The sequence below is a fragment of the Giraffa tippelskirchi genome, chromosome 7 (genome assembly GCF_054371585.1).
Source record: "Giraffa tippelskirchi isolate mGirTip1 chromosome 7, T2T-mGirTip1v1.2.pri, whole genome shotgun sequence".
Taxonomy (NCBI): Eukaryota; Metazoa; Chordata; class Mammalia; order Artiodactyla; family Giraffidae; genus Giraffa; species Giraffa tippelskirchi.
This window is the reverse complement of record NC_137281.1, coordinates 134725334-134741437: the sequence shown is the minus strand read 5'-3', so window position 1 is coordinate 134741437 and position 16104 is coordinate 134725334. Positions and strand designations below refer to the sequence as shown.

Sequence of the window (16104 nt, the reverse complement as noted above, 5' to 3'; positions counted from 1 at the left end):
ATCTCTTGCATTGGCAGGCAGATTCTTTACCATTAGTGCCACCTGGAAAGCCCCTGGATTCAGAGGATCTGGGTTTAAAATCCAAGTTCTGCATTAAGAACTTGAACAATATTTGAACTGTCTTAACCTTTGTCTCCTTGTCTATGTGTGTTTGCCATGTTCGACTCTTTGTAACCCCATGGGCTATAGCCCACCAGGCTCCTCTGTCCATGGAATTCTCCAGGCAAGAATATTGGAATGGGTTGCCATTTCCTCCTCCAGGGGATCTTCCCACCCAGGGATCGAACCCAAGTCTCCTGAATCTCCTGCATTGCAAGCAGATTCTTTATCCACTGAGTCATTGGTAAAAGCCATCAGAAATTCACTGTGGACATGTGAAATAATATCTGCCTAGCAACCACCAGCCTTTCCATAAATATTAGCCTTGCTTACCTGTCTGGCCTCATCCAACTCAGCAAAGCCCATTCAGTACTACCACCAAACTCGTAGACATCTGTGGTCTCATAGACCATGAAAACACCAGCTGTATATTTTTGTTCACAGCAGTCTTCAAGCCCTCGCTCCTCTCCTTTCCTTCTTGTCCATCCAAAGTCCCGACAACTCCCAAATCTTCCCTGACCCGTTTAGACTCAGTCTTTCTCAGCCCTTAGGGTCATTCTCTTCTCTCTCAGTACTCCCTTACCCTGTTCATCCCCTTCCTCTTCCTTGACATCCAGGTTACCCTCAGATAATAAGGAAAAACTGGCAGGGTCTTCCTGTCCTTCCTAAGCAATAGCTTTTACCCTAAATTGCCTTCCACGTCCAGAAAGTAGCCAAGGATGTCTTATCTCTTTGGCCTCTACTCTTCTCCAGTGTTCCCCACTCCCAGGATGATGGAAAATTGGAGATATAGACAAGATCCGTGAGGATGACAAACTCAGCTCTTAATTACAAAACTGTATAATAGCAGTTGTTTCCACCATTGGTATTAAAATCTGAGCTAGAACATAAGGTCCTTGAAGCTGCTAAGCAACATCCATATACAGCATAGTCTTTTCCATGAAAACAACAGTCGTCTATTTTTGTTCACAGCAGTCTTCAAGCCCTTCCTCCTCTCCTTTCCTTCCTGTCCATCCAAAGTCCTGACAACTCCTGGATCTTCTCTGACTCCTTCAGACTCAAAGTGGGTTTTATTAAATCTCAAGGAACTTTCAAGGCTTCTGCTACTGCTACTGCTAAGTCACCTCGGTTGTGTCCAACTCTGTGCGACCCCAGAGATGGCAGCCCAGCAGGCTCCGCCGTCCCTGGCTAGGCAGATAACAAATACTTGAAACAGCTAGACATGTAGCAACATGGAGCAGTGTGGACAGTGCTTTAGCAGACAATATTTGACCCACCTACAATAAACACATAAACTTAAAAACACATCATCAGCCTCTGCAGACCAGATACAAACATCTTTGGGAAGACTTGGTTTTCAGGGCACGAATTCCAACCCCTCATTTGGGATTTTGCCAAATCATGGCAAGTCATTGAGAAGTTCGCCATCTGCCTTGTTTTTCTTAATAATTCACTTCAGGCCTCTTGGAAACACTTTCATAGGATACCTAAAATCTTGACATTCATACTTTCAGTTATTTGGCAAACACACACACACAAAAGACCCAGAAAATGAGAGAACAAGGGTTATTTCATATGCAAAACCCTAGAACACAAAGCAGAATTTTCTTCTCAGGCTCTAATTAGCCCATTCACTCCTCACATACACGAACACTAAAATGTCCTATTAAACAGTGGGTCATCCATCAACGTGTGTAGCGCCCAGCAGGATCTCAGCACAAAATCTAACTCTGCTAAGAAATTACCCCCATAAAATTGTCTCATGACTTCAACTCCTACAGTGATAATACTTAGATCAGTAATAAGGGAATTTTCAAAAGCTACATTAAAGCTTTAAAAAGCTATTCATAACTGAAAAACATAAGAACTATATTAATGTAACAAACCATTTTCCTTGACAGACAAGCAAGGAATGAACTAGAAAGGCAAATCTGGGGGACAAGTCAAGTTGCAAGGAGGGGGAAGGGTGATTCACTGTTACATAAAGCATTTTCCCATGCTTTAAATTAAAGAAGGTCATGTCACCTTAAACACATACAGAAAAGTAATTGCCTGTTGTCGAGAAATGTATCCTGGCTTCTTAGAAATTATAGAGCATAATTGTGTCACATCAACCATATTTATTTTATGAGAGGAAATTTTTTAGTCCATATCCCACTTTGATGGAGTGTAAACCTATTATCCTTTTATGCTTTCTTTTCTACTACAAGACCCCTCCCTCCATCACCCATACTTTTACCTACCATTCTTGATGGTCAATTTTATGTGTCAGCTTGGCTATAGGCCTCAATTATTCAATCAAATGCTAATTTAGGAGTTGCTGTGAAGGCATTTTGTAGATATAATTAAAGTTGACTTTCAGTAGAGGGGATTATCCTACATAATCAGTCCCTTGAAAGGCCTTAAGAGGAGAACTGAGGCATTCCTGGAGGAGAAGCAATTTCATCTATAGACTGAAGCTTCAGTTCCTTCCTGAGTTTCAGCCTCTCCTTCCAAACAGTGGATTTCAGAGCTCCCACAATCACATAAGCCAATTCTTTGCAATAAATCTCTTAAAATACGCACACACACACATAAACAGGGGATAACTGGCTTGTTTTAAATGCCACCAGGAAGGTAATGATTAGCTACTATGAAACATCTTAAGAACTAAATAATTCATAAACAAAAATAAGGCTTTGCTCAAAACAAACAAAAAGTCCAATTAGTGGGCTATTATTCTGTAGCCCACCTTACATGCATAGAGATCTCATGCCCAGCTCCTGATTCAGATCACTTAGGCCAAGCCCTCTTTGACATTATCAGGAATACAGTGACAACTAATTCACAATAACACTAAATCAGATACGTGAGACAAGAGAGAACTTAGCTGGAATATGAAGAAGGTTTTAAGTGGGTTTGGACCTTGAATTTCACTGGTTCTACATTCCGAATGCACCCTTTAAGTGAAAGAATTGTCTACAATTAAATTTGATCTTGGGGCTTCCCAGGTGGCACTAGTAGTCAAGAACCCACCTGCCAATGCAGGAGACATAAGAGATGCGGGTTCTATTCCTGGGTGGGAAAGATCCCCTGGAGGAGGGCATGGCAATCCATTCCAGTATTCTTGCCTGGAGAATCCTAAGGACTGAGGAGCCTGGTGGGCTACGGTCCATAGGATCGCAAAGAGTCAGACACGACTGAAGCAACTTAGCATGCACACATGCAAATTTGACCTTAGAAAAACACGTTTAAGGTAGAGGGGAAAATAGCTAAATAGAGAATAGGCATTAAAAAAATTCTCTGTGGGGTGCATGCTTAATCTTTTCATTATTCTTTACTGCTGACACAAATTCAATGACCTAAAAATGAACAAAAAGAAATGACACACAAAAAATCATGCAATAAAAATTACATTAACATTTCCATGGCATTTGATAACCTAAAATTTAGCATGCAGTTAATCATTCTTATGAAAAATCCTGCTGATTTTCTTCAAAATGTACAGGTAATTCATTCAATGTAGTAGACTCATTCCACCCTCCAGTAGAGAAAAATGTAGTCTTTCTATCACCATCTGTCAAAAAACTCAGAATCACATCAGTTATGACAAAAGTTGCTGCTAATTCCAGCAAGGTTGAGGGCTAGAGTGTTTGTCAGAACTCTCAGAACAGCGTGTTTGTATAAATCAAAATCTAGACACTTGGGCCTCTGGGAAATGGGGCCATTAGCTTTAGAATTAAACAAGCTACTCATAGGGGATCAACCGCGATTAACTTTCATTAGCTAACATTTGCCCTCTCAGTGGAGAGAGGAGTGCTGTGATGTAACAGTAGAGAAGAAGCAAACAGCAGAGAGGGTGAGGCGATTACAGAGGGCCTCTGGCAACTGTTACTATTCTTTGGTTACACTGAGCGTTTATCTCTCGGCTTACCTGGGCTAAAAAGAGGAGCAATAAAATGCTATGTTGCCCATGTCAGTAAGTAAAATTACATTAGGTCAGCAAATTATTATATTCCTGCTAAAAAATAGGGCTCATTTGTTAATTTTCCTTCCTGCCTCCTTTGTTCTTTTTTTTGCTCACTTCATCCAAATCATCAAATCAGAAATTTCTTCTCTGTTATCATCTCTCAGTTCCACACTCTCCTTTTTGTCTTCCTACTACTAAGTGCTGAAAAACAAGGAAGACCGACTATGACCCCATTGGTTGGATGAACCACAGGCCCAGAGGAAAGAAGGAAAAGATTAGAGAACCCAGGTCATTTTAGACCAGGTCACTATGGTAGACAGTCTGACATTTTCTCTGGCCTTTTTTTTTTTAACCAGATACACTTCACAGACTGTTCCCTGTTCCAATGTCCTACGCCATTCATGGTTCTGGACATAAAGGAGTCAGAGAGATAGAGAGATGCCTGACCTTTGCTGTGGAAAGCACTAAGAAATATCATACTGTTCTTTCCCAGGTTCGTTTGTGTGCCTGGTGGGCAGGGAGAAGGACCCTTGACAAGCCCTACTCATAGGCACAGGCTGTGCTCACCCTGCCCTGAGAGTCCCCCTCTCCCTTTGTGAAAAGTACACTTACTATGAAGATGGAGGGTGGCATGAGACCTGCTCATACCCAGGATTCTAATACAGGTTGGGCTCCAGAAACTACAGGGCATGAGGGAGAATGTGCAGCTGCTACTGCTGCTGCTAAGTCGCTTCAGTCGTGTCCGACTCTGTGCAACCCCATAGACGGCAGCCCACCAGGCTCCCCCGTCCCTGGGATTCTCCAGGCAAGAACACTGGAGTGGGTTGCCATTTCCTTCTCCAATGCATGAAAGTGAAAAGTGAAACTGAAGTCACTCAGTCGTGTCCGACTCTGAGTGACCCCATGGACTGCAGCCTACGAGGCTCCTCTGTCCATGGGATTTTCCAGGCAAGAGTACTGGAGTGGGCTGCCATTGCCTTCTCCAGAGTGTGCAGGGTACATGTTAAAAAAGATTATTCAATATTATGAAAGCACATTATTTTTATTTGGAAGGTAAAACATACCTATTGTTTTAATAATACAACCTATTAAAAACAAGGCTTCAAAAATCTCCTGGGGTTACACAGATATATGGAAAATGGATCCTACATTTTCAAATGGGAGGAAAGGCACAGAAGTGCAACATCAGCAGACATGTATGTAAAATTTTTGTACTTGTCAGAAGAGAATGAAATTTTATAAACCTTGAAAAATACCATTCTAGTCATTAGCTGTCAAAATGTACAAAGCAGTAAACTATGAGAAAAGAAGGGGGTTCCACAATTCTGGATCAAGACTTTGGTACTGCTGATCCATTCTCTCTGCATGAGGCTCCTTGGAAGGTCTGAAGCAGCCCTTTTGCCCTGTCCCACCTTCTGGACATCACCCTTCTTTTTTCTCTCCTCTCTGGACTCTCAGACACCAGTGCAGTAACTCAAAATCATTCCTACCATTAGACATATCTGGTCCACATAAAGGAAAGGTTTGATGCAAAGAATACCTTTGCAGGTGGATGCTTCTGTGCTGTCTTCTTTGTGAGTGGAGAGACAGTGACTGAGTTTTGGTTTATGCTCCAATCCAGTCTGCTTTCCTTTCTCAGATGCTCCCGAGCAGAAACTCTGGGACCGGGACACAGAAATCTCAAATTGTTTGATCACCTCCTCATCGCTGTCAGAAGATGTGGACAGCTCCTCATCATCTCCGAAGCTGTTAACTGGAAGCAAACAAGAGCCATGAGTCTTCTATGGGGCCCACAAGAAAACAGAGACCGGTAATCCAGAGAAACAGTGGCCAATTAATCTGGATTAAAGCAGACCGAAGGTTAAAGAACTTTTGAAACACAAGTTAAGGGTCCAAAGGAATGAAACAGGAAAAGAAAGCTCAGAAGGGCAATTAGAACTACAGGGCTAGAGCTCAGAGAAAACACTGATACCCCCTTCCCCACACAACCACCCCCTCCAGCACCCTGTAACCAACATAATGAGCCCTCTTGTTGAGCTGGGCAGCCTGCTGAGTCGTTACGCCGCTGACATGTGCCTACGACTGGGAATAGGACCAGCAATATGGACACACGTGTATCTTATGTGTATTTCTAGCCGGTGGTGATGAAAAATATACTGTTTGCCTCATCTCAGCTATTAAAACACAGAGTGAAGACCCACTTCAGAAAAGAGATATTAGCTACTGAGATCTTCCAAAAGCTTCCTAGATTTGAAAAGCAACACAAGATTGTATGTGTCTTAAAAAATAATGAATAACTAGTTTATACTAGAAATGCCTTTCTCCATCACCAACAACCCAACCCAGACACTCTGAATCATTTGTACCACTTTCCCCACCCCAGCACACTGGTCAGTCCTCTCTCTTCATTTCTCCAGCAGTATCTGATCATTTCTGCCCTTGCCCATGTTATTCCTTCTGCCAGAAACCTTCCCTCCCCAGGTTGGCTGCTCTCAACTTTGTGGTCTCAACTTGACTTCATCCTAAACACTTCCCTGATTGTTCTACCTTAAGGAACTCTATGAGCTTATCTAGATAGCATATTAAAAAGCAGAGACATTGTTTTACCCACAAAAGTCCACCTAGTCAAAGCTATGGTTTTTCTAGTAGTCATGTATGGATATGAGAGTTGGACTATAAAGAAAGCTGAACGCTGAAGAATTGATGCTTTTGAACTGTGGTGTTGGAGAAGGCTCTTGAGAGTCCCTTGGACAGCAAGGAGATCCAATCAGTCCATCCTAAAGGAAATCAATCCTGAACATTCATTGGAAGGACTGATGCTGAAGCTGAAACTCCAATACTTTGGCCACCTGATGCGAAGAACCGACTCATTGGAAAAGACCCTGATGCTGGAAAAGACTGAAAGTGAGAAGAGAAGGGGACGACAGAGGATGAGATGGTTGGATAGCACCACCGATGCAATGGACATGAATTTGAGTAGGCTCCAGGAGTCGATGATGGACAGGGAATCCCGGCATGCTGCAGTCCACGGGGTTGCAAAGAGTTGGACACGACTGAGTGACTGACCTGAAGGAGTTCTGTTCCCTGCACTTAATATTTTTTCTTTCTTCTTCCCAATAAATTCTGTGAAAATAAAGATATCGCCTGTTTTGTTATCTGATGTCTCTATAGTATGTAAAACAATGCCTGCTAAGGAGTAAGTACTTAATTAAACACTTGTTGAATGTTGACTAGATTGATGAATACCCAGTGTTTTCTCTCAAGCCTGAGCCCTTCTCTCACCCCCAACACTCACACATGATCCCCTGTGTCTGGAATAGTCTTCTCCAGTCCCCATCTAAACTAGTCAAGAATCCAGATCACTACTAAGGTCTCAGCAGAGGCATCATTTCTTCCAGAGAGTCCTTCCTTGATCCTTTAAATCAATTTTAGGGATTTAAGGCTCCTTCCATGTGCTGTAAAATCACTCTCTATCCTGTCCTGTCAGTGCTTCCTCCAGCTTTGTGGCAGAAATTACCTATTTAACTGTCAACCATTCCATCTAACTTATACACACCCTGAGGATAAGAAGCACATCAGACCGCCCACACCTGAATTCCTCCAGGCACTATCTCTGTGCCAGTCACAGGGCAGTTGACACTGTAAATATCTGCTGAATATGGACTGGAAATATAAATAATAGGGAATTATTTTTTAAAGATTTCCTTTTTTCATCCAAAACTCACACAGTGGTTCCAGGGAAGGATATGGTTGTTAACATGACAGATGGGTCCTGAAGATCAGTTAAGAATTCGAGGCTGGGAAGAAATTTAAAGGCCATATTTTAAGTAAGAGAAAATACTTGAAAACACTCACCTGGCCAAAACATTTAGTCTCTGGCTTAAGAGCTGATTTTCCTGAGGCTCTTTGGAAGCAATTATAACAAACACTTACTGAATGTCTTTCGTGTGCCAGGAAGTGTCCTAAGTGTCTTATACATATCTCATTTAACCCACACAAAACCTCTATTACTGTTCCCATCTTTCACATATGAAAATTGAGGCAGAAAAAAGTCTACAACTGTCTGAAGATCACACTGCCAGGAGGGGGTAGAACCAAAATTTGAATCAAGGCAGTCTGCCTCTAGAGGCCACACTTCTAATCACTCTGCTGGAGAATCGGAGAGAGGTGGTAGAAAGAACTTATTCTTTGTGTTCACTCATATTAGCTGGCTGAGTCTCTGCAGCTGAGACTCTTAACCTCTCTGACCCTGTTTCTTCATTTGTAGATCATTTCTAATGTATGGATCATTTTCCAGGTCTTTTCTAGATCTAAATTCTCCAACTCCAAACTTTCTACCTGACAGGTGTCAACATTCAATCTATTTCTCTCTTTCATGGAGTAGCTGATCCAATGACTTAAGAGCATATTGTTTTCAGCTCACTCAACTTTGTTGTTATCTGGGACCAGATCCGTGGCAAGACGTTGAAAGCTAAGTGTTAGAAGAGATTTCATTACCGTCCCAACAGAACACCATTACAATGAACAGTCTCCTCATGTCTCAGTGTGCTAGGCATAGTTCTCTAGCATGGGATGGGCCACCACATATGGAAGAGATCCAGAGACTAACAGGACCCAAACTAGACTCTCCCCACCTTTAGAGCATAGGACCATCTACGCACCTGGAAGATAGTCAGGGGGATATATGCCCTAGAGAAGTGGTTGGATTAGAGATCCACTGGCACTTTTTCCAACTCTGAGATTCCATTCCATGTGTGCTACTAGGCCATTTGTATTCCATTAGTATTACTATACCAGGCCACGTGGCTTGTCTCCTGATAAATCTGTATGCAGGCCAAGAAGCAATAGTTAGAACTGGACATGGAACAACAGACTAGTTCCAAATCGGGAAAGGAGTACATCAAGGCTGTATTTTGTCACCCTGCTTATTTAACTTCTATGCAGAGTACATCATGCAAAATTCTGGGCTGGATGAAGCACAAGCTGGAATCAAGATTGCCGGGAGAAATATCGATATATTCAGATATGCAGATGACACCACACTTAGGGCAGAAAGCGAAGAAAAACTAAAAAGCCTCTTGGTAAAAGTGAAAGAGGAGAGTGAAAAAGTTGACTTAAAACTCAACATTCAGAAAACTAAGATCATGGCATCTAGTCCTATCACTTCATGGCCAATAGATGGGGAAACAATGGAAACAGTGACAGACTTTGTTTTTGGGGGCTCCAAAATCATTGCAGATGGTGACTGCAGCCATGAAATTAAAAGATGCTTTGCTCCTTGGAAGAAAAGTTATGACCAATCTAGACAGCATATTAAAAAGCAGAGACATTACTTTGCCAACAAAGGTCCATCTAGTCAAGGCTATGGTTTTTCCAGTAGTCATGTATGGATTTGAGAGTTGGACTATAAAGAAAGCTGAGCACTGAAGAATTGATGCTTTTGAACTATGGTGTTGGAGAAGACTCTTGAGAGTCCCTTGGACTGTAAGGAGATCCAACCAGTCCATCCTAAAGGAGATCAGTCCTGGGTGTTCATTGGAAGGACTGATGTTGAAGCTGAAACTCCAGTACTTTGACCACCTGATGCGAAGAACTGACTCATTTGAAAAGATCCTGATGCTGGGAAAAATTGAAGGTGGGAGGAGAAGGGGACGACAGAGGATGAGAGGGTTGGATGGCATCACCGACTCAGTGGACATGAGTTTGAGCAAGCTCTGGGAGTTGCTGATGGACAGGGAGGCCTGGCATGCTGCAGTCCATGGGGTCACAAAGAGTGGGAAACAACTGAGCAACTGAACTGAACTGTATTACTATTAAATTACATACTATTAATATGCTTAATTACATTAACATATATTATATTAATAGTGGCTAATATCATTAATAGTATACTATTAATAGTATACTATTGTTTTACTATTAAAATTTTTCATAGTCAAAAGTCATCAATTTCAAATTCAGTGAGTTAGTCCACAAGTATTTCCTCATATATAAAATTAAGAATTAGAATTCATTAATTTACCAGTATGGGGTCCTTGATTTTTTCTCCCAGTGAGTCACTGATCATCCACAGAGCACAGATTCTCCTCACTCAACATAATAACCATTACCAAGTCCAAGCTTGCTCTGCTTGCTCCAGACAGGCCAATGAATCCGAGTCTCAAAGGGTTGAGGCAAGGAAGAGACTTTAATCAGAGAGTCGGCTGACCAAGAAGTTAGCAGGCCATCATGTCAGGGCCTGGTTGCCAGGTTCTTTATAGATCAGAAGTGGGCGTAGGTGAGGAAACAAAGTAAAAAGACTATTCAGTCCTTGCAAATGTCCCCCAAATGGCAAGCCTCAGGCAGGGGAATGTGTTAGTTTCACTTCCTTAAAGTCCTTCACAGTTGGGCCGCTCAGGTTATCTCCCTGAGGCAGACCATTATGTATTCTTATAATACCAAAAAAGGGTTACAGTCACAGAAACAGATTCAGCGTAAATTTAAAATTACTCTTCCCTGTTGCATAATCATAAAGTAATTATAATGTTTCCCATTGACTAAACATAGACTATACGCCAGGTATCTTCTGGGGACTTCAAATGTATTATTCCATTTAATCACCACAGCAACACCACAAAGTAGGGATAATTATTATCACTGTCATTTTAGAGACAGGAAACAGAAGCATAGAGAGATTAAGTAACTTATCTTAGGCAAAAAAGTTAGCAAAGTAACAAAGCTGGGACTTGAACATAGAACCTCTGTTCTTGGTCACCGCACAAATCATCAGACATTATTGCCTCAGGACACTAGAGCCGTATCTAGCTTACTTTTCAGAGTGCGCCAAGAGGGAGTTTTGCCATTTCCACCCTGAAATCTGCCAGGACATTGCTTCCTTTGTGAGAAGAGAGAGCAGTGGGAAGAAGAGTCACCCTACGTGGGAGTGAACACACCCAGGCTGCAGTATAACTGGTCCATTCTCCTCATGGGAGTGTAAATGCAACTGCACATGCTATTCTAAGCCTCAGTCCTCAAGGAGATCAGGAAATTCTCTGTCTAAAAATGAAACCTGTCATCCCTCCTAAAAATCCACTGGTAGCAACAGAAGACAATAGTGGTGCTATTATAGTAATAAAAGCAATCCCATATACAGCATTGATCATGAGCCAGGCACTATTCTAGAAAGTTACATCTGATAACTTATTTACTCCTCACAATAACCCAGTGAAATCAGTACTTTATTATCCCCATTCTGTGAATGGGGAAACTGAAGCATCATGAGGTCAGTAATTTGCCACAGTGATAACAGTTAATAAACATTGTAACCAGGATTCAAACCCAGGTGGTCTGGCTCCAACATCAATATTATTATGACCATATTATGCTCCCCCTATCATCTGTTGCTTGAAGGAAAAAAAATCCTGGTCAAAATCTACACAACTGTGTTTGGTCATTAAGAATATAAAATCACATAGGTTGAGTTAGAAAGGATTTTCATGAGCATCTATCTATTCCCTCATTTTCACAAAGAGAAGCCAAAACCCAAAGAGGCAAAGTATATACCAAGCCAGGACCAAATGGAGGTCTTCAGGTTTCCAGGTCAATGGTTTTGCCACACTACTTTCCATGTTCTCTCACCAATCAGTTCTTTTCTCAAATTCAAAATTTGACTCTTACCTTTTTGAAAGATCCCAGCTGCTACTTTCCTTGTAATGAGTCTATGTCAACAACTAATGAGTGGATCTGGATTTCATTCAACTTAAATCTTTGAAAATCACTAAGTCTCATCTAAGTTGTGGCACTTAATTTTCAGACATAAGATAGTACTTTCTGAAACACAGTATAAATACCAAGTTCAAACCTCTTTCAAGCTAAGCACTTGGGAAATAATATTTAATGCAAATGGAAATTTGTATTAAAATCTTCACCTCTTCATCCAATTAGCTTGCTAAGACAACAGAGAAGAAGTTGCACAAATGCCAAGGATGTGGACACATCTTGAAGTTGAAATTGTTCACTTCACTCAATCACAGAATTTGGAGAGATCTTAGACACCACCTCAGTATCTACCACCAAAGAGAAGTCAGATTCTTCCACAATCTTGCTGATGCATGGCCACCCAGCTCCTTCCCTCTGTTCACACACTATTGAGTTACTACTGTGGGCTTCTTGCACTGACAGGAAGTTCATGACTTTGACTGAAAAGAGAGAGTTATCTATAGACCCATCAATACCAAGTCTCTATAGCAGTGCAATCAGAATATTCCTCACTTTGATTTTTAGTGAATCTTTTTTTTTCCTGTAAACCGAGGCAGAGGAAATGCCATCTTCATCTTTCACAACTAAAAGACAGGAAAGCGGGGCCTCAGTGCCACAGAAACTGCCTGTCCAGGTCTAACATCAGTGAAGGCAGAATCTGGAGTCAAGCTGCCTCCGTATGAAGCTGGGGCCTTCCATTTGCTGGTCTGAGATCTAAGCAAGTTCCTTAATCTTTCTGAACTTCGGTGTCCTTATCTTGATATTCCTTACATCTTAAAGTTGTCGATAGGGCTAAATGGGATAAATCATGAATGGCGAAAAAAAAAACATGCCTGGCATATGGTATGCTAAAAAAGTGTTAATGATTATTATTATTAATCCTCATCACAGCAGTGCCCTATATGGAAACCCATCTAGGAAGCCCTGCCATTTATAAGCAAAGGGAAGAATGCCTATTCTTGCAGGGTCTGACTTGAAAACTCCTCAGAACTGTTTCAGGGGAAGGATGAAAGAAATGAGGGCTGGAATAAGAGAAAATTAAGCTGACAATGTGGGTTGTATCAGCTTCCTTCCCTCACTATGCATTTTTCCAAGTTTAGAGGTGGAGCACTCTGTAAGAGTTGGCAGTGCTGTCTGGATGTGGGCAGTGCTCAACACCTGCTCATTTTGTTGTTTCTTTTAAGGCAATAAAACCACCAACTGGTGGTGCAAAGAGAGGATTTCTTAAGCTTGTCTGCTGCTATTTTACAGATGGAGAAAGACTTTATAAATGATCAGTGCAGATCCAAACTTATTAATTCCTTCCCACCCACAGAGGAGCAATTAGATGGAGGGAAGTACTGCTCGTATCTTATAGATGGGACATGGAGACAGGCGGAGGTGGGTTGTGCTTTGGTGGTGTGGTACCTGAGTGCTCATTTTAGCTACAATTGCAAGAATCCCTAATATACCATATTTCTCAATATCTACAGCAAGTGTCTGCCCAGGGTGGTTGGATAAGGATAGAAATAAGAACAAGAAGTTGGTTAAAGTGAAAAAAGCACAAGGGAGGGTCAAAGGTGACAACTGCCCCTCTCAGATCCTTAAAAAAATGACCACATTTTTAGATGCATAATCCAGTCATTTTTTAACTCAAACAGGATAGGAAAAGATTTATATAAATCATCAACCTTGATTTTTTTTTTCAGACTATGCTCTGTGGAGGTCTGGGATTCCACAAAGGAGCTTCAATGCCACCCACGGTAAAAGTAAAGATGTGGGTGGTTGCACTGAGCAGGCTGAACTATATACCCTGTACAATCGGGGCTGTTTTGCTTTAATACAGTTTATGTTTTTATAAGATACTGTTGGGAAAAAATAAAAGTCCTGACATTTTTTTTTAAAGGTTGAAAAACATTGATATAACATAACTCCCTCATTCTACAGAATAGAAACTAAGGCTGAGACTACTTAAGGCACATACCTATATGTAAAGCAGCTAGTTAGTGGAAGAGGAAGGATTACAACCTGGTTCTCTTGTGCACACTTGTTTTGTCACCCTACACCTTGTATGAGATGTTTTGACAACTCCATTTCATATATGAACAAAGAGATGGCACTTGTAACAGCTAAATATTAATTAGTCAAATGGAAAAATTTTTATGAGTAACATAAAGATCACTGCACTAGGAAAAAGTTATAATATTGAGGATTCTAGTTATGACAGCAGCAGAGTACATGACTTGAACTAACCTAATAATAATTATAAATTCATGAAAAAAAATTAAACAAACTATCTGAAGGCGTAGAGAGTGAACAGGAGAAGGTAGAAACTAGAGGAGATCTAATTTGCTAAAGAAGAAAACATTACTGGATGACTACATGGTTATACTATTTATCTGCTAAAAGTATTCCTAAGTCTATGATGCACAGGGCATCAAGGACTCAGGCAGAAATCACAAGCCTTATTGACCTGCGGTGTCAGAGGGCAGAATTAGGGCAACCAGAGTAACTGGAAATGGAAAAGGAAATCCCAGAAAAGAGGGACTCAGAGAGAGAGAGAGCTCCGAAATCTGCATATGAATTTAGCTCAAGCATTTGTCTGAAATCTGTACTAGGTATACATATGGGAAAATTCAGGAAAATTAGAAAAAGTAACAGCTAGAAGATTAAAAATTTGATTAGACATTTTGCCTGAAGCCTGTCTCAGCAGAGTCTGAGTTAGGAGTTTGAATTTGGCCAAGGCACAGTAGCTTGGTAGACACGCTAGATTTTCTGTTCAAACTTTAGAAGGGCTAACACTAGAGATAAGACTGAGTAAAACTGAAATAAACCCAACATAACATACTATAAACCATTATACTCAAAGGAATCAACTAGTAATTTCACTGTTGAAACTGAGCTAAAATGAAAAGCAATACTCTTTATAGAAAGATTAAAGAATCCAATATCTTTACAACATTTGATCCACAATGTCCATTATACAATCAAAAGTCACTAGACATACAAAGAAACAAGAAAAATGTGAATCATCAAGGAAAAACAACATTCAACTGAAACTAGCCTCAAGATGACTCAGATTTTGGATGCAGAAGACAACATCTTTAAAGTATCTATTGTATAAGTTCAAAGAATCAAAGGAAAAGGTGATCATAATGAACATAAATAAGGACAATTTCAGTGGAGAAATGAAAACAATATTCAAAAAAGTAAATAAACTTAAAATTGAAAATTAAATCTTCAAAGTTAAAAAATTCAGTCAATTTGCTTTTTAGCAGGTTGGAGATGGCAATGAATTTTGAAGGAGCTCAATAAAAAGTAATCAGTCTGAAGAACATAAAAAATTTGGAAAGAAGATAAACAAAATCTCAGTGAACTAGGATAGCATATCTAGTTGTCTGAAATACGTATAACTGGAGTTCAAGGAGGGAAAAACAAAACAAAAAATGTGGAAGAAAAATATTTGAAAAAATAAGAACTGGGAATCACCCAAATGTGCTGAAAAAACATACAGAAAAAATCAACACACAGAATCAAACATTTTAATAATCTAGCTCAAAAGTTCTGCAGTGAGACACGTCATTGTCAACTAGCTGAAAATCAAAGATAAAACAAAGTATTTGAAAGTAAGAAGAGAAAGAGAAATGCATTGCATAGTAGAAAATAATAAAACAAAGAAAACTGTCATCTCTCAGAGACATTGGAAGGCACAACACAACAAAATGATACATTTAAGAGCTGAAAGAAAAAATAAAACATCAACACTGAATCCTATATCCAGAGAAATCATCCTTCAAAAAAGTATGTGAAATAAACACATTTTTATATAAATAAAAAGAGTATTCATCAGACCTTCATTTCAAGAAATGTTAGAGGAAGTTTGTCAAAAGAAAGGGAACTGGCAACAAACTGAATCTCAGATTTAAGGGAAGGATCGAAAAGCAATGGTAAATATGTGAGTAAATACAAAAAAAAAAAAATATTGGATGTTTTCTCCTTTTACTTTTTCTGAAAGATAACTGAAGAAAATATATACTATTGCATGGGGGTGGAGAGTTGATACAGTGTGGAAAAGTAAAACATGAGCTAACAATAGCACAAAGGAGAGGGGAAGTAAGTGATTTATTCTGTCACAAAGTTGTGTAATGTTGTGACATAAAACAAAGAGTAAATATAAAGCAGTACAATACTAACTCAAAGTGGACTGTGATGAACTAAGGATGCATGTGTAATTCTTAGAAAAGCCATGAAAAAAGAAAATACAAATATGTATAGCTAAAATTTTAGAGGAATTTAAATTGAACATTAAACACATAGGTGAGTAACACAAAAAGAAACTG

At 40.1% G+C, this 16104-nt stretch overlaps 1 protein-coding gene across 15 annotated transcripts in view; it reads right to left on the bottom strand.

The window, feature by feature from the left end:
- SYT16 (synaptotagmin 16) overlaps positions 1 to 16104 on the bottom strand; it is a 287045-nt gene that overhangs the window by 43443 nt on the left and 227498 nt on the right. For 8 of the 15 annotated variants that reach the window (XM_081509828.1, XM_081509813.1, XM_081509812.1 and 5 more), the window contains one exon: positions 5589 to 5801. Coding sequence is in view for 10 of the 15 variants with exons in the window: in XM_081509813.1 (XP_081365939.1) it covers positions 5589 to 5801 (213 nt within the window). In the remaining 5 variants the exon portion in view is untranslated. Of the gene's footprint in view, positions 1 to 5588; positions 5802 to 7114; positions 7172 to 8709; positions 8872 to 10070; positions 10301 to 16104 lie in introns of all 15 variants that reach the window. The other 7 variants (XM_081509822.1, XM_081509814.1, XM_081509815.1 and 4 more) reach the window with 4 other exon arrangements.